General features: G+C 50.4%; 1 protein-coding gene across 2 annotated transcripts in view; it reads right to left on the minus strand.

Moving 5' to 3' along the window:
- The window catches only part of AFAP1L2 (actin filament associated protein 1 like 2), a 61502-nt gene extending 39557 nt beyond the window's left edge, over positions 1–21945 (minus strand). The window contains exon 1 of one of the 2 annotated variants that reach the window (XM_084526251.1): positions 21775–21945. In XM_084526251.1, coding sequence (XP_084382377.1) covers positions 21775–21790 — 16 coding nt within the window. In that variant the 5' untranslated portion in view covers positions 21791–21945. The remainder of the gene's footprint in view (positions 1–21774) is intronic. The other variant, XM_084526250.1, reaches the window with a different exon arrangement.
- Positions 21946–22162: the final 217 nt, after the last annotated feature.

Below are 22162 nucleotides of genomic sequence, written 5' to 3' on the forward strand. Positions count from 1 at the left end.
GATGCATTTTGTCTGCTGCTTACCTAATAAAAAATAGATCATAAATCGTGGCGAGTTTCCAGGTCCTCCTTACTGTCCAAGCAGCATCAACAAAGGCGAGAAGGCAAATGCAGAGCGTACCCGGGGGACCTGGAAACACCCAGATGCTCCCGAAATAGTCGCTGCTCGGAACGTCGCAGCTGGAGCACGCCTGGGACCCGCTTCCCCGCACGGCAGAGGCTCCCGGCGGCGGGTCAGGAGGTGCATTCCTCCACTAAAAATACTGTGAGAAAGAACGGCGGGGTGGCAGGCCCAGCTCAGCCCCTCGGAGGAGCCGCGGGAGCTGCTCGGGCCTCCTACCAGGCGGCATTTGGGTTGGAAGAGCCCTTGGGGAAAAGGGCTGCTGCTCGTGTTGTCCCCCGAAAGCTGCTCGGTCTGGTTTTGGCTGTGCGTAGAAGGGAAATACGTAGCAGAGCAGATTTGAGAGCGTTAGAAGTAAAAGGCCTGAAATCAGCACAAAACCCGATAGCAATCAGCTCATCTCCATAGGAACAGGTTTAGTGTTGTGGCGGCCAGAGGACCGGGTCCTGAAGGCTTGTGTCCTCCTGGTAACCCTGGGAAAATCATCGGCTCTTAATCACGGATCTGGGGGAACATTGCACATCAGTGTTTGCACTGCCACGTTACGTCTTGGCTCTGCCTAAGGCTTCCCTTGGCTCCCAAGGTGCTGGAAGACAAACATGTATTTTCTTTTCATTTCAAGATAGCTGAAAGCCACAGGCTGAGCAACAATGAGAACTGTATGTGATTAGGAATAAACGAATAAAACAGCCTTGAACAAACAAACAGAAATCCCCTGGCCTCAAATCCCAGACCAAAACCCCGGGGGTCCAGAAGGTTGCAGGAACAGGGGAGACCTCTGGGCCCGCGTGCCCATGGTGACAGCCGGTGCTCCACGGCGAAGCAGCTCCACTGCAGCTCCAGCAGCACCAGCACACCTTCCTAACAGCCAGCAGGGCCTGGGTCTGCCCTCTGGCCACTCAGCAGAGCAAACTCAATAGAGCAAAACCCCCTCAAGGGGTCTTGGCATGGTGTAAAACGCTGCTGAGGTAGCAGCTGATGGAGTTGTTCTCTCACCCCAGAGTGTGCTGCCGTGCTAGGGACAGCCTCAGGCTTCCCAGGTTTTTCCTGCAAGGCCACACCGCTCAACACCGGCTGTGTGCAACCCTCCCAAGGCCCAGCAGCCCACGGCAGAGGCGCTTTGCTTCCCCTGTGAGTGCACAGACCGATTGTGCCCAGCCACAAGGCACGGTGCAGATGTACTGCTTGGAGGTTTGGGTCATATCCAGCTATCAAGGCCCTTTCTAAAAGGCAGGCTCACACCACTGGTCACACTCACAGCATGTGGAGGAGCCCTTTCCTTTATTCACTGCCCATTTCCTGCCCATTTGTTTCAGCAGCGAACTCCCTATTCTCCCAGCGTGGGTGGGATATACCGAAAGGAAGGGAGCAATCCCTCCCCTCCCGCGGCACAGCAGCCACAGGGACCACAGCCCCTTGCAGGAAGGAGGAAGCTTGCACGCAGCCCTTCTGCAGAAAAGCAGCTTTTCCAGGGAAAGCCTGGAAAGAGATAAGAGGCTGGGCATGCAGCTCCCACCACAAATCAATGCAGGAGTGCAGGGGGAGCTGCCTGCCCTGGGGAAATGGCATCCCCAGGCAGCATGGCTCATTACCAGAGGACCAGCTGCCAGAGGAAGGGGACACCCAAAATACTCCCCGTTTTGGCTTCATTTTCCAGGAGGAAAGGGGCTGGGAGGGAGTGTAGGGAGGCTTCCCACTGCTGCCCAGCTCCTGAGCAGCCCCAGCTCCCTCTCACGCACCCATGCACGAGCTCCACCAAAGCTACCTGTCTGCAGACTGCAGCTGGAGCAGGGAGATTGCAGCCTCTTATCTTGGCTGCTCCTGTGAGCAGCACAAATCTTCAAAGACCTTCCCTGTGCAAGCCTTTTTGCACGCTTCCATCTCTGCCTTGAGCTCACACATGAGGTTTTGCAAGGAAAACACAAGTTTACCCTGGCAGTTTGATGCCTCGTCAGTGGTTTTCTTGAACCGACTCCTTTTGATCACCTCACAGCTCAGACCCGGAGGTCTGGGTCCACAACCAAGCCCGAGGACAGGAAAGGAGGTGGGGGAACCCACCACCACCTCTGGCCAAGATCTCCTGGGTTTCTCCTCCCAGCCTCCGCGGCGCTCCAGCCCGTTGTCTGTGCTGTCAGCGCGCGCAGCGCCAGATGACTCAGCCTGCAGCTTCCCCTCAGGATTTCACGCCGAGATACGGGCAGCAGCGGTGCAGGGGAAGGTGGAGGGAGCGGTTTTGCACCGTGTCAAAACAATGTCATTTGTTTTGCTGGGTGGACGCCCGCCCCCTGCCAGGAATGCTCCTGCTGGTGACGCAAAGCAAAGCTGGGAGCCACCGCGAGCCGAGCACCTTGCAAGGTGCATCCTTCCCACAGCCCCACCAGGCACACAGCACCCTGCCCGGACAAATCCTCCTGCAGCTTTCTGCCAGCACAGCTGTGGGTGTCAAAGAGACTGACTCAATATGCTGTAATTTAAAACAAACTTCATCCCTTCAACTAAAAGAAAAAAAAAGAAAAGAAAAGAAAAAAAAACTTTGTTATCCTGAAGACTTACTCCCTTTCCCTCTCCTCCTCCAAAAGCAGAGTTTACTGGGCCATTGGCAAAGAACTGCTTTGCTGGAGGGATGGAAACCTTGACAGTGGTCACATTTAAGGAGTAACAGATGTGCATTTCCACTAGAAATCCCTTCTGCCCAGATGAACTCCAGGACGTGTAGGAGACCTGGTGTGCCAGATCCTCTGATGAGGAACGTCCCAGTGACACTTCCAAACCTCTAAAAATAGAGGGCAGCCAGAGAGGATCAAATGGTGAACACCATGCATGGCTGGGTTGGAGAGCATCCCGGCCCGGGGCTTTGCCCACCCTGACCACAGCTGGCCAGGGGTGGGAGCTCACCTTCAGCTCACAGCGAAGGAAGGGCAGCTTGGGACCGCATGGGAAGCAACTGACCTGCCAGGAGAGACTTCATGCTGAACCTAAATAAGCAAAACAGAGAGCCTCTTCCCTCCCGCCAAGCAGAACTGCTGATGAAACCACCTTTGTGCATGACACATTTAGTGGTGCTTCGAGGAAACCAGCGGCAATAAATCCATTTGAACAGAAAAGCCTCTTTTCTAGCCCTGAAGGTACACTCCCAAGATTGGACTGGAGATTCTCGTCTGTAGAACAGCTTAAGGGCCACAAGTTCACAGGTACCTGAGCGTGCCAAAAGTAGATCCAGCGTGATGGGACAGACGTTCGCTCAGGCAGCTGGGAAACACAGACCCTGCTCAAGGAAGCTAAAACTCTCTTGACCAAGACAGATTGTGCCTCTGTGGAGAAGCATTGCCTCTTGTCCTTTCCCTAGATACCACTAAGAAACATCTGTCTCTGCCTCCTTTACCCCCCATCAGGTGTTTATACACAGTGACAAGACCCCCTGAGCCTTCTCTTCCCCAGACTGAACAGTCCCAGCTCTCTCAGCCTCTCCTCCTGTGCCAGATGCTCCAATCCCTCTTGGGGGATCCTTCTTGGTCCTTGGCTGAGCCAGGTCCAGCACATGGTCCTCTGAGGAGGAGTACCATGGTCCTCCACCAGGACCTGTGAATATTTCCTTACAAAGCTGCCTCCCATCAGGTCAGCCCACCACAAGTACTGGTGCAGTTATTCCTCTCCAAGGCAGGACCCTGAAATTCTTTACTGAACTTCAGAAACCTTTGGCTCATTTCTCCAGCCTGCTGAAGTCCCTCCAAACATCAGCACAACCATCTGGTGTATCGAACACTTCTCAAGTTTCATCTGCAAAACTACCAAGGATGCTCCCCATCAGCTAGGTTTTAACGAAGATGTTGAATAGTATTAGTGCCAGTATCGACCCCTGGGCACACCTCTAGCAATGGCCCCCAGCTAGACTTTGTGCCACGAAGCACGGCAGTTCAGACAGTTTCATCTCACCTCCCCGCCTACTCCTGTGACGATGTTATGGGAGACCGTGTCAAAAGCCTTAGTAAAGTCAAGATAAACAACATCCACTGCTCTGCTCTCAGCCACCAAGCCAGTCCTCTTATCAGCGTTTTACACGCATCAAGTCTGTAAGATGATAGCGTGTAAAAACTAAAGCAAACATTTTCCCAAGCTGTCTACTCATCAAAAGCTAAGCATAAGTAGTAAGGTGTGGGTTTTTTGTTTGTGCTTTTTTTTTTTTTTAAGCTTGTTTAGAGAGAATAACATTGCATATCCATGGGTTGTGTTTATTTTAGGACTTAAACACGGAGATAAGAATACTCATATATCACCAGAGAGAATCCGGCTCCCTCACCTGTATTTCTACATGCTGCCTCAAACCAAGCTACAGATGCAGCAGTTTGATATTCCGTGGGCGCATTTTGATCAGCATTCACCTGCATTCAGTTTACAATTGAAACATTGGCACCGTGTCAAGTTACATCACACCACTTTGGCAGCATCTGAATGCCTCCCACTGCATCACACATTTTCTCTTGGCCTTTTTTTTTTTTTTGATAGGGTTAGAAGAACATCTTGTTCTGAAATCTTGTATAGTGTATACAAAGTAAATAAATAAATAAAAATCATACACATAGATTGAAGCTGCTTTGTAAAAGTCTTGGGTCAGATCCAAAGCAGCTCTGGTCTTTTGCAGCCTGAACTTTATTCCAACAGAACAATTTGCTCCACATTAATGAAATCTTGATTTGAGCTTCACCATTGACAGACAGGATGCTACGAGGAGACTGGCCTATTCCAAAAGTCTGCTAGCCCAGAGGGAGGAAGTCTGCCTGGAGATCCATTGCAGAAGCCACACACAAGCAGCTCCTGGCCACAAGTACAAGCAGCTTTGGCCAGACAGAACGCAAACAGAGAACTCTGATGAAATGGTTAAGCACAGCTTACGTAGCCCTTGACTATTCCCTGCAGGCAAGGATCCTCCCCACACACCCTGAAGGCAGCTGCTTTGTGATATGAGTATCACGGATTTATTCCAGATTCAGCATCTGGGTCATGCTGTCCCAAAGCTCATGCTTGTCAAGGTGCACGTGTATGGATGGGGAGAGGGATGGCACCAGCTGAAAACTCCACACAGAAGCATGGGCTACTGAGCCATTACACCCCCAAAACTGCAGCTCCTGGAGCAGAGGTGATGTTTCTGGCTATTAATCTGAAGAATCCCAGAAATGCTCCAGGTGGAAGAGACCTCAGGCATCCCTAGTCCAGTGGTATACTCAGAGCAGCATTAACTCCTAATTCACACCAGGTCACTTTGGGCTCTTTCCAGTGATTGGGTCTTGAAAACTTTGAAGGATGGAGACCACACAATCTCTCTGTGCAGCCTTGTCCACAGCTTGACTCTCTTCATCCTCAGAAAGATTTCTCTCATATCACATCTGAACCATCCCTCTTCTGTTCGTCCTGGGCCCACATTTGGGCTGGAGGAGGCTGTCCTTGTGGCCAAGCATCACCATTGCATTCTAGGCCAGAAAATATCCAGTTTTCCATTCAGGAAGACGGAGGCAAACATTTCTTTTTTACTTTTTAGCTGTCAAAATATTTATTTTACACCAGTCAAACAAAATACTCCATTTAAACTTTTCTCCGCTTTGTGGGAGGGGTGGGAGTTGAGAAAAGCAAATCATAATAATTTAATCAGGGTTTAAAAACAGACAGACAAACGAGACTACATTGACAGAAGTTGTATTTGCTGCAGTAAAGTCTTTTTGACACAAGTCTTCCCTTTCCTTGTTTGAAATTCAGTTTGTTAGGACTTGAGCCTGTTTTCCTTGAAGTCAATCAGAGACTTTCCTCAACATAGAGAGAATTTCATCCTCAGATTGAAGCAAAACAAATTATGGATACAAGCACTCAAGAATCCAATTTAAGAACTGGGTTTTTAAGTTGAATATAATATTTCAAACAGACATGAATAGCACGAGGGCCTTGGAGGGCTTGGACAGCTCCAGCCAACAGGCCGGGCCTAAGAGGCGCTGTGGAAACAGGGACAGTAAATTCCCCAAAATGAGTTTATTTGTTGGCAAAGACAGAGCAATTCCATTCTGATTTATTTCTACTTTGAAAGAGACATTCAGCAGCTTCCCAGCATTAAGACATTTTCACACTCGAGTCCAAAAGGGGCTTAGAGCTACTTATGCCCAGTTACTGTACATTTCCACAACAGCGTGGAGCCTTGGCAGGCTACTCAACCAGCTGGTGAGCCTCAAATCCACCAGAATGTGAGGAATAAAATATTTTTCCTCCCAAATTTCTGAGCAGCTGTTTCTCAGGAAAGACATTGGCCAACTTTCAACAAATCTGCTGGGCAGGAAGTAGATGCAATCATTTCAACGTTGCTCCCAAAGCCAAGGGTGTCTTCACCTCTCTAGCACCATTTTCAGAGCGATTATTTCATAGCACAGAAAATGTTTAAGTTAAGCTGAAGAGGCTTAACAAGAAAAGCAGAAGTAACCTTTAAGGTACTGGATAAAGCTGTTTGCTCTCTTTTTGTCACATCCCTCTCCGTATCCTTTCCTACCAGTTAGGGAAACATCAAGGTTATTTCCATGACCAGAAAGCTTTCCAAATGAGGAACCCATGAAGCTGACGAGCCCCAGGCTCCCCTTCCTTTTCTCTGCCATTGGCTACTGTTTCAGTTCTGCCCTGCACTTGCAGTGGTATTCATCACACCCTTCACTGAACCACATCAAGCCAGTGAGAGTAATGTGTGGAAACAACAAAATGGTGGGGATGAGGGAGTTTCCCTTCCCTTCCTCCCCCATTTTTTCCCTAGGATGCCCAGGGGAATTGGCTCCGAGGGTGGGCTGACAAGGTGAGCAGCAGAAGTGCCCAGCCAGCAGCAAGAGCTGAGGGCACATGTGGTAGCTCCCCTTTCCATGGGGTGTGAGGTGTTCAGCAGCTCGGGTCCTCTCCTGTGCTGACACCCTCAGAGACCTCCCGCTCACTTTGCACACTCCCTTCAGGCTCTCACTGAATTGGAAACAGTCAAAGGTCAGCCTATCCCATCCCCTTTTCTCTCCTTAGTCTCTCCCCACCCCTGGCATCTCTGTTAATTGGAAGCCACCCACACGTTCGCTTCACATGACAGCTCCATCCACTAACATTTAACAGCTGACATTTTTCCCCTCATTTTGTTGAATCAAAGGCAGGTTTTCTTATTATGCAGTAACCACTCCAGGATTTCAAACCTATTTCATGCAGGGAAGAGCCTCTTGTGAAACCTGTTGCTTCTCCTTTTAATTAATACATGGCTGATGGGCATCCCCAAAATGCATCTTCAGTAGGTCAGTGCAGTGCCCTGGTCACTGTCACAGTGTCCAAGGTATCTAGAACACGAGCTTCTCACTAAACCATTATATGCTTTTTTTTTTTTTTTATTCATCTTCACAAATCAGAAAAAAACAACACACCCCAGAAACCTCAGGAACCCTTCTGGCTCTCAAATTAGCAGTAAGGATGCTTGGCTGGATCTTGATAACCAGCCTTGCTCAAGGTGGCCAAAGAGACACTGCCCTAAGCTGTGCTGAACCCAAGCAGTTCTTCCAGGATGACCTTTCAGTAACGTTAACTAGAGTGTGCTCAACCCTAACAGACTGCTCTGGTGTTTCCTACACAGCTGCCCAGGTAAGGATTGATTATGTTCAGGGACAAGCTATGAGTTTGCTGCTGCTATCAAGCCCCACCACAAAAAAAGACCAAGCTGCCTCCGAGGCACACATCCTTCTGGGACATCCCATGCAGCTGCAGGGGCTTTTCATCCCTCCTGCACCACAGGGTCCATCTCACAGAACCAGCATCATGCCATAAGAAGGCTAGGAGGTCTTTGGGCACTTCTGCAGCATGATGATCTTGAAGGTCTTTTTCAACCTCACTGATTCTGTGGTCACTGTAATGCTGCTGGAGTCTCCATGCCCTGGGCACATGGGCACCCATCCCGCCTGGTGCCAGGTATAGCCCCTTCCAGTCCTCAGCTGGAAGTTTGGGATGGAAATTCCTACCTGGGCAGGGACTTTCAAGGCTGCTGGGCCACCACAGCCCTACCTGGAGGGATGATCCAGAAGCTGGTTGCACAAAAGGTTCAGACAGATGGAAAGCAAGGGAAAAGCTTTGCCCTGAACAACCAGTACAGGGTAGACATTCACCACAGACTCCTGCTGTTTGCCATCTTCTACAGATCTTTTAGGCTCAGACCCCAAATCAGCTTCAGGTTAGTAAAAATGCTATTTATTTCTGTTGGGTTTGGCTCAGGCCCCTTCTAGGTAAAAAAAATAAAACACGGTTAATGGAAATGCAGTGTGCATGGAGCTTCCACTCCTATTAGCAGGTCTGTCCGAGAGGACACAATTTTCCATCCATGCATTAAGCCAGTCCAATACTGACATCAGCTCATTTCCATTGATCCTGATTACATAATAGTGACTTAATTCTCCATAGAATTGAATTTTCCATATGTTTGGATATTTTTCAGTTGCTACATGATTTCCTTGTTCCCTGCTGTATTTATTATCACTTTGTCCTACCACCTAAAAATTACAATCTTCACTGCAAGCTGAAATTTCTACAGGCTTATTTTGATTTTCTGATATAATGTTTATCCTATCAATTTCCTTCCATCTAAAAGACATGCCAGAAACTATACTGCAGCACTGGGTACACCTATAGCTTTGAGGACTGTCACCAATTCTGGGCAGAAGTTATGACCTACATTAAGAGTAGTTAATAACAGTTACAGCATCCAAGCTTTCAGGTACATTTACAGCTATTTATAATTCATAAACATCAGATTTATGAGATCTGGAAGTTGTCAAAAAACCACACCCAACAACTGATTGCAAAAGTTATTGTTTTAAAGCTGGAGATTAATATTCACACTGTGTATTTCCACCCACAGGACTGTTCCAGCCAAGGGTTAAAAGCCTGCTCCCGTGGGATAAAGCTCAGCAACATCTCCAGTTAGGCCCTTTAGGCTGTTTCGTGGAGGACTGAAATCCATGCTTCTAATCTCTTTGCTAACATACATATCACCAGTGCTATTCAAGAAAGCATTATTCCTTCAAAATTCACATGGTGTCACAGGGTAAAGTCTCTGATTTTCACAGTACTGCTTTATATTAAAGGCACACTCAAGACCAGAGTGAAACGAAGCATGGAAATATCAAAAGCACCACCGATACCTGGGAGCACACCCATACTGCCATGCTACATACTGCTGGACTTGTGATTAGCCAGCACTGCTACGTGTTTTCAGTCCATTAGCTTTGCATTGGCCTATATGTCATGGTCATACAGTTCTCCCCCGGGCTGAAAACATCAGTGGCAGGAGAACCGGTACCAGAGAGAGTCCACTTCAAAAAAAAACAAAATACATATGATCAACTGCTCCTCAAGCTGTCACAGAAGGAACCTCTCTTCTGTCTCTGCAGGACCTTGAAAATTGGGGTAGTTCCTGGAAATGGATGGGCAAAACAAACTGTGATAATGGTAATGTACAAAGGGAAGCTGGAGGAGGAAGAGAAGGATTTGATGACATCTGGGAGCTCTCAGTCCGCTCTGCTGCAGGGTGGACAGCAGACACCTCCTCCCTCCCACCCAAGTGCCCAAGCCTCCGTTCCTTCCTCGAGGAAAGGATATGATCAACTCCCTCCAACCACATTCTCTCCACTTTATAGCTGCAAGCCTTGAGCTTCTGAATCGTCTCCCAGCACCACATCTGCACTCACACTTGTACCAGCTGCCAGCCACAGGACGATGCTGTGGGAGGCCAGCAGCTCGCTGCTTAGTATGGGCTGGATGAGACACCCCTGGGTGCCAGGGCGGTTTGGGTTCAGTGTGACAGCAGGTAGTGTGGGCCTCCTCACCTTCTCCAGCTCTCACATCACACCATTGGCTGTTCTTTGGCATTAGTGAAAATGGGATTTTATTTATTTATTTATTTATTTTGCCATGCCAAGAAAGGAAATTATGTGAGTGTTCCACTGTATACATCCAGTACTAATATTTCACATCACATCCCTAGGAGTAATGAGACCTCCCAGACCATGGAGCAATCCTGAAGAAATCTGAGGGAAAGTCACATCACTTGGAACATTCAGCATCTAAATGGGGAAAACACCAGAAGACACACACTTTCTGGAACAAGGGGTAAAGTAAATGATTTAAGGACTCTTTTCCCTGTCTAATTTCATCTTCTCTACAGCTGTTTAGCTTGGGCTACCTAATCCAGCTACTATTCTATAACCAGCCCTGTTATCAGACATATACAGTGCAGACCAAGGAAATCCCTGCTGCCAGGCATCTGTGGAGAACCTGAACGTCCTTGGCATCCTGAGTGAGCATGCTTGACTGTGCATTGCTACCTGACAGAGTGGCCCCTCTCCCCAGCACACTGCTCCCACCCCCTTGCCCTCTGGTCTACCAGCAAGCAGAAAACTAGCCTGGCCAAAAGCTAGCTGGCAGCTGCTTGCTAGGAGAGCAAGGAGAGCAAATGCAGAGGTGGTGCAGGCAAGGCAGGGGGATCGTAGGGCTGGGCCGTCCTCCTCAGCAGGAACAACCTGTTGGGTAGGAGGAGATTTCACAAGGCGACCGTGCCAAAGAAGTCTCCATCACCCAGTGCATGCAACCACCGAAACCACCAAGGAAGTGTTCTGGAGGCTCCCTCCACACACACACCCACTCGCTCTCAGCCTGCAGGGGACAGCAGCACAGAACAAACCAGGCCAGTGGCTGGATGTTGAATAAAGCCGCACCAGTGACAGCTTTCCCTTGCACCAGGGCTTGCCAGCAGCTTGCTGCCTGGAGCCAGATGTGTTTCACCACGTCCCCAGGATCCCAGCCACACAACCTGCTGACCCCGGCACCCAGCTCGGGCCACGTGTGTGTGCTGCGGCCTGCGCAGGGCCCCAGCCCGGGCACAGCTGTGTTGTTGGGTCAGCTGCGGTGCCACGAAACACAGCTGCGCCGATCTGGGCCCGGACACCTGGCTCCAAATAAAAGCAGCTCAGTAGCAGGAATTGGCCATCCCTGCTCCACACAACTGGAGCTGACCCTCCAGTTGCGGGGTCTAACCACATCAGCCTCCTCCAGCGAGCTGCAAGAGGTGGCAAAGGAGATGCACCGAGTCAGGGCAAGGAGGCAGCAAACGCAGATTCTGGGGTCTGACTGAGGGCCAGGAGACCCAGATTTTAATCCCGGCCCCACCTCTGGCTTAAGCTACGGTGCAGGAAGTCTCTCCCCTTCCTGGTTTGTCCACGTTGCTCCCTGTTCCCATCTCCCTAGCAGTGATCTTCCCCCACCCCCAGCCCTTTCTGGCTTCAGGAAAACTCTTGGCAACCAACATCAGAAGTGTGTTTTTTTTTTTTTGTTTTTTTTTTTTTTTGTTTTTTGTTTTTTTGTTTCGGAAAAGCATCCACAGTTCATTTCAGACATTATGGTTTTCATTTTCACATAATATACACTGTGACTGATGTGTCAAACCCGCCATAGCCTAAATCTTAGGGTTTTATTTCTGAATTCAGAATAAAGAAATGCTCCCTGCTACTGACTGAGTCATCTTTTCTAGATCAAAGCTGCTCCTGCTCAAATTGAAACAAAACAGTTTGGCATTTGACTCTTTCATCCAGAAGCCAGCTCTGTCTTTGCTAGGCAGCAGTTCCCTTTACATATTTAAAATGGAATATTTTACTTCCTTCTTGCTGTACCATGGCAGAGCAGGCCTGCGTGTTTGGGAACAACAGAAACAAAAAGTGACTGTATTAACGAGAGAAGGAAATCTTACAGACAAGTGCTGAGAGAAAATCTGAAATTCCAGCCCAGAATGTGGGACTAGCAGAAGCTCTCAGGAGCTTCTCAGTTGAGGAGGCTTCAGCCCAAAGCCTCTAAGATGAAGATGTCAAGCATCAACAGATCAGTGCTGTGCCGAAGGCTCCACAGCCCTCAGCACCAGGGTCCCCCAGCCCCAACTGAGGTCTCAGCAGAGGATTTGGCTGTGTTAGCATACCACACATCTCCAGTGTGTTCAAGCCTCCTCATCTTTCATGGTTCAAGTAATTATGTCTGCAGCAAGGGTGAGCCATGCCTGTGCTACGAGCACCCAGAAGCATCAGCATTTCTGTTGGGTGAATGAGCTGCCAGCTCTGCATTCCTTCTCCATCACACATTGGCTTCTGTTAACTTTAAAGTTCGATTTCCTGATGTGACAAAGCATCTTTATCAGTTGCACCAGAAATGTATCAATAAAAATTGGTTAAACTTTCAGTAAACTTAATGTCCTAGATCCTATCTGATCCTTGTGGTCAGCCCATTGACTATGCTGGAGTGACACCAGGAATGAATTTGGCCTTTCCCACCTCCTCTAGATGTAGGCCAACAGACATTCATGTTTGTCAGGAAAAACAAGAACACATGCTGAAAACAGAGCATTTCCAACAAAAACTCCAGTCCAGCATGGGAACAAAAGCAAACTGAGAAGGTTTTGCAGCTAATCAGGAGTGTCGGTGTGAGGTTGTCTGACCAGAGTTAAATTCTATAAGAATACCTTAAAGAGAGAAGTGGATTACCACGCAGACCAACTCATTTCTTCATGGGGACTAGCTGACTGATGTAAGAACATGCAATCTGGAGGTGGCACACAACAGTCCACGTTTTTTTACACACCTTGTAGTAACACTAGTTTCAAAGAGACGCTAAATGCCTACACTAACTGCATGGATGCTCCATTTTAGTACACACGCAGCATGAACAGGACACCCTACACCTGGTCTTGAAGCCATCTCCCAGAAGAGCTGTTCTCCATGCTCAACACCTGGCCATGCTCCAGTTTATCCCTGTGGCTCTGAAACTCCTGTGGAGCTGGTAACCAACCACCACAAAAATCAGAGAATCACCACAGCTGAAATGAAAACACACAGCACCAAAGGGGGATGCCATTATTTAAGCCAAAGAATTGAAGGAAGGCTGACGTAGCTGGCCCAGTGAAACATGCAAGTTAAATCCCGTGCCATTTAATGCAGGGTTTCGGCCGGAGGCAATCCTCTCCTGGAGTGCTGCCCCGAGACCTGGCTGCAGCTGAGCTCCCTTCCTGCAGCACTTGGGTCTCCTGCCTGGGCACTGCCCACAGCTTGCTGCACGCAGTCAGAGCAGTACAGGAAAGCTGCCATTGCTCTTTCAGTTTAAGAGGCTCAGAGAGAGCTATCAGAATTACAAATAAATCATGCTGCTGTTGGGAACGCTGAGCCTCCCGAGTCTAGAAAGCATTTGCTTCTCTTCTCAGCCAGACATGGGAATTCAGGCTTTATAACGAACGAGTTTCAATTGCCATTTCGTTTCCCCCCAGCCCGCCAACTCCCACTTCAATTTCCAGAAATAGACCTCTTCTGCACTCAAAGAGAGCATCTGCTTGAGCAACCCGAGCTGAAAACTACGCTCACTGAAGTCATCTAGCACAAAGTGCTAACAGACACGGACCTGAAGAAACCGCATCCTCACCCAGGTCTGCTCTGCTTCACATATTGCTAGGTTGTACTGGCTCAGCATAAGCTGAGGTAGCCCATTTAAATCCATTTGATTGGTATTTTGGCATATGCAGGTGATTAAAGCAAGAGCCTGCTGTGCTGAAACTGGGACTAGCTGCCACAATGTAAGCGCTCAGATGACAGACTGCATTAACAGCGTCTCAATATCTAGATCAGGATCAGCGACAGAATTACGATTCAAAGTCCCAGAAATCAAGAGTGAAGCTTGGCATAACAAACACACTTCAAGACCGATTTACAAGAATTGGGGAAGTTTCCTAGAACTAGAACCTGCAGTTCAACCACATTCAGATACAAGCTGAGCAACTCTTGCAAGCACAGATACATTAAACAACACCCAATAGGTTATGGTGTCCCAATGCATAGCTCAGCATTGAGACAACCAGCACCAAACAAGGCAATAGTGCCTTTCAGCGCCTGAAAGATAACCCAATTTCACAAAAGAGAGTCTTCTCCTCACCAGGGGAGTAACTCCAAAGCTGCAGCAGCAGAATTAAACTGTCATGGCACCAAGGCAAATGGGTAACATCACCAGCCAGCATTGCTCATTAGAGAGTTGAAAGACACTGTGCATGCGTATGTATTCCTTTAATAGGACTGGAAAAGATGGGACAAGGTTAAAGCAGAAGTGAGAACCTGTGCTTATATAAAATAATACTGTGCTTAACAGAAGAGTAAATCATTTACAAGCACTGCTTTGCTACATGGTGTGGTAGCAGACTTCCATTTTGCATTGGTAAAAAGAACCGTGGCCTTTTGGGTTTGTGTTAAGGTGAGTGTACGTCTACTGTGAGCCTCAGAGAATATATGGGTTGTGCCTTTTCAGCACGCTCTTAGGCTGCTCCTCTTCCCACACAGCCCTTGCCCTGCAAGGGTACAGGTCCTTGTTAGCCGAGAAGCTACACCCATGCTTGGCACACAGAAGGGGGACTGTATTATTAACTGCTCAGTTAATAATGATTGGTTAGGTTGGACAGAACCCAGTAACATGTAATTAGGACTATTACAAGTCAGTCCTCACGTTTTCCTATAGCTTTCTCATGGAGTAGCCAAGGGAGACACTGCGAGCTCCTGCACCTCGTCTTGCAAGGGGTGGCTCTGCAGAGGCCCCCGGCTTTCAGAGGTACCACTGCCATACGAGGCTGAGCATCACCAGCAACAGCAGTACGCTCTGACTGCTGCACAGGGAACAAAGACAGATGTGGGGATCACAAGCACCAGGCTGAGGGAAAACCCCAAATTCCCCAAAGTCACACACACAGAGCTCACTGGTGACTGAGCACTGCTCTGGGATACTCATACAGAGAAGGGTGAGGGTGCTGAACTCCAAAAGCCTGCGCAGCACTGATGACACTTGCAGCCCCAGGCATCAAGAACTACATGCCCCAGATTAGGCAAACCACCCGCACGGCTTGAAAAGCTCAGGAGGAAGAGCACGTAGCCGCAGTGCTGCCCAGTAGACACGAGACCCCAGCAGCAGCAGACAGCTGAGCAGGAGCCAGCCCGCAGCCTGCTCTTCAGAGGTCTGAGGCCAGTGCAGGACGGCACGTGGCCCCCCAGGAGCCGCAAGGTCTGCCTGGTCCATCTGTGTCACACCTTCACTTCGAGTCACCTCATGCAATTTCATCACATGTAGCTCGTCGTCTTTTGTGTTCTACGCTTCTCCCCTCATCACCCACCACAAGAGGAAGGAATATAGATAGCCACAAGGTTATCAAACAGGTTATCAGCGCTTCAGTCTCCTAACCCAGTTTCACAGGCATGGTTCTAGGCGCAGCTCACAACAAGCAGACAGCTGCTACAATGCACAGAAGACAATTAAAAAAAAAAAAAAAAAGTAAGAAAAAAAAGCTGCTTTCACCCACAAGCACATGAACACATCCTGAACTCCTAACAGGCACCAAAAGCTTGGCTGGGGTTAGATGAGGGGATGCTACCTCCCACCCCTCAGCCCAGCTAACTGCAGCAAGGTAAAGAGAGCTCTGCTGCTTTGTAGATGGAGCCCCATCGGTCTGAACAGTTCTCTTCTCATGCGAGGAGGCTTTATCATACTCCATCAGTTGCCAAGATCAGGCAATCCTATAGCAGATGTGGAACAGTACATTATAATCCCAGTTCTCTGCTGGATTCTGTATACCCCAGGGCAATGGAGAAGGCTGAGAAGCATGACAATAAAACCAGCAGAAATTCCCAGTATTCAAGACTACCAGGCACATTTTTAGAGGCTGCAATAAAACGCAAAATTTTTTTGCGGCCTTGAAGACACCAGAATCAAACAGAGGAGGCAGGACATGCTCCCCAGCCAAGTAGCAGGGATAAAGCTGCTGATGGGATGAGGGGACAGATGGCCTCCAGCTGTCACAAGCCGCTGCAGAAGCCTGGCCTCGCCACATCTCGACTTTTGCAGCCCAAATTTCTGCATTTGCAATCCTTTACTGCTGCAGGTGGTGGCCACCTAACCGCTGCGATCACTTGCCCGTTACCAGCAGGCACCAAAGAGCGTCTCTGTGCTAGCGCCGGTTTCAGCTCATTCTCAGTGGGACCATGAGAAGCCAGAGCCTTTGGCGTGGGGACTGACCGGCCGCGTGCACTGGCTTGTTCCACACAAATGACAAATTAATGGTGCTACTGGAAGCTGGTGGGGCTGCAGCTGGCCGGGTCACATTCCTCTGCAGAAGAAAGCTCCCCGTTTCAAACGTGCTTGTGGAGAGACACTCAGCTAAAGCCACTAGCGGCATTGCAAAACCCTTGTGCAACTCACGTTCTCTGTGAGCCAGCTCTTTCTTCCCAAGCCTTAATAGTTCTCGTGCTTTGCAGTGATAAATAACGATGATGTGATCTGCAGAGCGACTTTGGATCAGAGATTTGTTTGCAGATACCTTATCTCAGCTCACAGGAGCCTGTACACACACTTCCCCTTGCCACCTGCCTCGGTGCAGACACAAGCTCTGGGAAGGAGATGGCCTCATCGCAGCAGCCCAAGCCCTGCTCCCCACCGAGCTCAGTTCAAGAGGGAAGGGCTCAAGCCACAACTCGGGCATGAACTGCAAAAATCTCCTGGCTCGGGCCCACCTCGCTGAAAGCACCGCTGCCAAAGCATTATGCAAACATCTTCAAAAGGCATCCAAGCTGCTTAGCAGCCCACCTCTACACTCCAAACTTCACACTGACTCCAAAAAAAAAAAAAAAAAAAAAAACAAAAAACTAGATCCATTAATTATTAGCAAGATAGAGAGCCTAAAGATATTTTCAAAATGAAAGCCTCCCAAGTCACACGAGCGAGTGGAAAACCACGTGCATCACCCCCGTGCTGGGGGCGGCGACTGCTCCTGGTTATCTCAGGAGGAGACTCAAATTCCTACACGCACAAACACGAAGCCCACAGGCTGAACTGCCAGCCAGGGCTTGCGGGTCTCTCTTTCCCAGGCTCATTGTAAGCCTTGCACTACACTTTTATCCTAAGCGGATCCAAAGGAGGAAAACAACAAAAAAAAAAAGACATCAGAAAAACCTTTATGCAAGACAGAGCACAGTTCACTGAAGGGGAGGAAATACTGGCTTTTATTAAATCACAAGTGGCAAGTATGTACATTATGTGGGAGTTTCAGGCTGATCCTATAATTCTGAGATATTTACTTCCAGACAGAGCTGTTTGTAACTGAAGACAATGTTGCCATACACCAAACCATCCTCAGATGTGCTTTCTGTGGAATTTTGCCCACGAAGAAAGCCAATAGGTCAGTGGGAAAAGAGGGGAAAAAAGTACTTCAGTGAGCGCTGACCCTTGTGTTTGGAACTTCAGGCCAGATGAGCGCAGTTCCCAGGCCTCCCCCCGCAGCACCCTGCCACACCACAGCCCCGCTGCCAGGGGACCCCAGGGCTGCAGCAAAACTAAAGCCCCTGCCTGCAGGAGCTGCCACGCACACGCCTCTGTCATGACGCCTCTCCCATGGCCGTCCTGAGCCAGCAGCCACAAGCTAGCCCATGCCAGGCGTTAGCCCTGGCATATTTCTCAGCCTCGGTGCCTTTCAGCCCCGGCTGCAGGCTCACTGGGTCGCTGTAGGGCCAGTCGCTCATCCAATGCAGCCCCACTGAAGGGTGCCTGTGGGCTTCTGGCCAGCTTCAGCAGCTTGAGTTTGCTTCAGACCTCCCCACACACACCCCATCTTCCTAAAGCTCTGCTCCCTGAAATGAACTCAAGTTACTGGTCTCTAAAAACATTTATAGGAACTTTAGCCCAGAAATGAGCAGCGCTGGCACCTGCACCTCCTAGGGGCAAGGCCACATCAGAGACGGGTCAGATCTGTGGTGACAGACTGTGGCAGTGACCACACCAGCCTGTCTTCCCCGCTGACCTGAGAGCAGAGAGGAGGTGACTCAACTTCCAAGGGGAAGTAAACGCCACTGGGCAGGTCAGCAGACCAGCTCCGTGACTGCGGCACCCCAGTCAACACACTGGCTCTGGGCCTGTGCTTCAGCAAGGAACGCCTACGGCCCAGGTGCTGGTGCTCCACATCATCGTTAGTCACAGATGCACGGCTGAGTTTTGGTTCTCCAAGGTGTCCCCTGCAGCCCTGGGCTCTCTGGTTGCTACTGCCTGAAGATACACTTGCCTGCCTCAGAGGACTTCTGCCTTTCCCTCTGGGACAGCAGGCTATTTGGAGGCTCATAGGAAGTTCCCAAGAGAACAACGTAAGCACTCCCTGTGCTGTAGGTTTTCAATGGAAGCGATCAGTGAAAGCCCCCAAACACTGAACTCCTTCACAGGAAACTTCTGGAGCCCCCGCCAAGTACAGCACGCACACAGCTTCAGGAGTGGTGAAGGTGTGCAGGGGGACAAGAACTGCCCCATACACAAAAAGAAACAGCACACCACAAAAACAAGGCCTCGTGCCTTGCCAGAAATGCTCCAAAAGTAGGCGCCCAAAGTTGCAGTGCAGGTGAGCACTGCCAGCGCCAGGAGCAGGATCCAGGCAGTTTTGTGAACGATGCCAGCAGGGCTCAGATACCATAGCAGCATGACTGAGGGGGTGCTGCGTCCAGAAATGCAGCTGGGCTAGAAATATACTGGCACGGGTGACAGTGTGCAGGATGGCGTGGCTGGGTGGACAGGGTAGATGTATAATTGAGACAGGCTGTGGTTTCAGTCACAGAAAAAGGCTTCATCTCCTAAATCCGTGCTGAAAATGACTGCATCCCTGCCTTCTGCTCCCAGAGCCCATTTCCTTCTCCAAAACCCACCAGGGTCACTCTCACATAAGCGAGAGATAACACATCTTACAGCATTACACAGGACATTAATTTCCATTTCAAAGGAGACTCAGCACAGCAGTTGAAAATTGTATTGGATTCGGTACAGCAGCACACTGCCCTGTTTTCTCCAGTTGCCAATTGCACCAAGGCAATTAGCTGAACACAACAGCTGTGATGGTGCTCAGCTGAGGATAAACCACATATGTTTATGCAGAGCCTAGATCGTGTTAATATGAATCAATCCAATTCTGATTCTGATTAACAAGGGTTTATACAGGGTCTCAGAATGTCACCAGGACTCTTATTCTCCTCTCTGCTTTACAGTTCATCCCAAGCATATCTCCCTGCATTTGCAGGAACTTGTTAAAAAGAACATGTGCACTAGGTCCCAAGCAGGCCCACGCCCCATTCCCCTCCCAGTCGAAACACGCTAATAAGCGAGCAAACACCTCATCTTTCTACCAAGTCACCATTTTAATCCTCATCTACACTAAACGCTTGGCTTCTGGTAACAAGGCAACCTCAAGGAAGGAGCACATCTCCTTAGAGGAGCACTGGAAGCACTCACAGTGCCCTGCAGAGCCCTGGCAGACCCTCAGATGAAGAGGAATACAAAGCTGATGTCTTTCTTCAACAGAGACAGTAACACAAGAGTGCCAAACATCTTTCTTTGAAGGACTGGGCTGCAAGTCACACCGATTTCCATTAGAGAGCTGTACCGCATTAAAAATACAATAATAACCTACCAAACCTCTCAAGGCTCATATCATTTGAGAAAATGCTCTTTGCTGCAGACTGGCAGGAAAAAAAAGAAAAAAAAAAAAAAAAGAAAAAAGAAAAAAAACCTGCCACACACAGAGATCATCTTTCAGAGCCTTAGTAGCCTAACAAGTGTCAAGAGAGTTTCTTCTCATGCAGCTGGCCCTGCATCCCCATCTGCAGAGGCTGGGAAAGGAAACCCATTCCCAGGAGAGCTCCACAGCCCCTCCTTCACTCCCACCATGTGCATCCAAGCGCCTAAGCCCTTCCCGCAGTGCAGGTGCCACCCTGCAGGCTGACACAGCACCCAAATCCTGCAGCTGCTCTGGAAGCAGGAGGGACGGACACCTCCTGTGTGTGCCAGGCTGGGGCCAGGACTACAACGCGTCCCCACCTGCATTTAAAAGAAATAAGCAGTGCTGTTTGCTGCTGCTCACACCCTGTGCTTCTTAAGTAATAGGAGAGGCCTTTGAGTTAAATGCCTCCCCCTAACAGCAGTTCATTGCTTAAGTGTCCTTTGACTCCATCCATCATAGGTGGACTATCCTGTAGGAACAGGCACTGCCCCTCATGCTCATCAGTAACTCCTCACTCAGCTGCTTCCTCCACCTGCTCCACAGGGCTCCCAGCTCCTGCATGCTCTCCCCTTGGGACCACACAGCTCGGGATGCCTCCCTGCCCTCATCAGCGCCCGCTGGTCCCACACCTGCCCGTTCATTACCCATAGCACAGAAGGCACTGGCGAGCTCTGCCATCAGTCACTCTTGCTATTCATTACACATGTGCAGAACACTTCGCCCTGCTCTGAGGGAGCAGTGTGCATATTTAAGAAGACAATATACAAAACATAGCTGAATCTTAATGAATCCACTGCTTTGCCACGAGAACTGAATGGCACTGTGCAGACCCTGCCAGAAAAAAAAAAAAAAAAAAAAGAGAAAAAAAAAAAAAGCTAAACAATATTTGGCTTGTGATATGATCTTTAACATCACTTTAGCAGTACATCACTACTGTGCCTATCGGGCCTCTAAAGCATCAATTGTAAGTAGGAAACGAATCAAAATGCAACAGGAGCTACAGAACCAGCTGTGTCAGAACACTGCATTACTTGCACAGCAGAGTCAGAGAATGGAGTCCTGGCAAAAAGTAACTTCCCACAGTGTGATACCTTGGCATATCAGGTCCCCACCACAGAAGGATTAGGGAACAAGGGCTGTTAATTTGAATGCATCTACTGAGCTCTAACCACACCTGGGTATTTTGAGGGTAAAGTGTCCAGGCAGGGTCAGGCAGAAACGTACTTTTTGAGCTCTATGCTCCTCTCTGAAGTGTTCAGGCAGCCCAAGGAGGGTTATGAGCAGAACCCCATTTCCTCCCAGCAGGTAAAGCTGTACCACAGACTTGTTCGGTACAGTGCAAGTGCTGGAATGACCTCCTCTGGGGGAGACTTTTACACACCAGCGGCACCAAAATCGCAGAGCACCCCAGGCGTGGGCACTTCACCAGCCCCCCTCCCTTCCTCCCTCCTCCTCCTTCTCCTCCGCTCCCCGGAGCGCTTCCCCGGCGCTTCCCGCAGCGCTGCGGGGCTCGGCCGAGCCGTTCCCAGCCGCTGTTGACCCCCGGGGACAGCGGGGAGGCCGGGACCCTGCCCTCCTTCCAGTCCGATTTGCATTCAGAAACCAGGAGCGCAGGAAGTCTGCGCCGACGGGCGATTTAGGAAGAAGAAGCGGAGCAACCTTAGGCAAATCCAGGGGCTGCAGCAAGCGAGCCACGGCGCTGCTCCCTGACCCCGAGAGGGACCGGTCCTGCGTGGGGAGTCCCCACGGTCCCTACCCGGGGCAGGTGCCCGGGGAGCCGCAGCTCCGCGCCCCCCGCCCCGACCCCCTGCGGGACTCGCCCCGCTCCCATCCCCGCCCCACTCGCGGGGCTCGGCTCCCCACGGAGCCGCCTGCAGCCCCCACACGCGGACACCCCCAAGACACCCCCACCTCCACCGCGGTTTCCCCACGCGTGAACGCGGCGACCCCCTTTATTTCCCCAAAGCCCTTTCCCCACCGAAGCAGGGGAGCTCGGCAGGTCGCGGACACGCGTGGCGCCCCCCCCTCACCTCTGCATTTCTCCATGGGGGCTGCGGGACACGGAGCTGCCTCCGCTCCGCTCCGCTCCGCACCGCTCCCGTCCCTTCGCCGCCGGCTCCGGATCCCGGCCCGGGCCGCCCCCTCCCCGCCCCTCTCCGCCCCGCGGCCGGGGCTCCGCTGTGGGCACGGGCAGCCGGCAACCTGCGGCCGCCGAGGGCACCGGGAGCCGGGAAGGGCTCGAGGGGCACGGAGCTGCCCCGCCCCGCAGCGCCGCGCCCGGCTCGTCCCGGGGGATTTCCCCACCCGCGGGTTCCGGAGGAGTTTTTCTCGGCACAGCGCCGCAGGCACGGCGAGAGGGAGCTGGGTCCGAGGCCGCTGCAGGAATGTGATGCTTCTGTCAGTGATGGGAGCGTTGGG

The sequence above is a fragment of the Aythya ferina genome, assembly GCF_964211825.1.
Source record: "Aythya ferina genome assembly, chromosome: 7".
NCBI classification, from domain to species: Eukaryota; Metazoa; Chordata; class Aves; order Anseriformes; family Anatidae; genus Aythya; species Aythya ferina.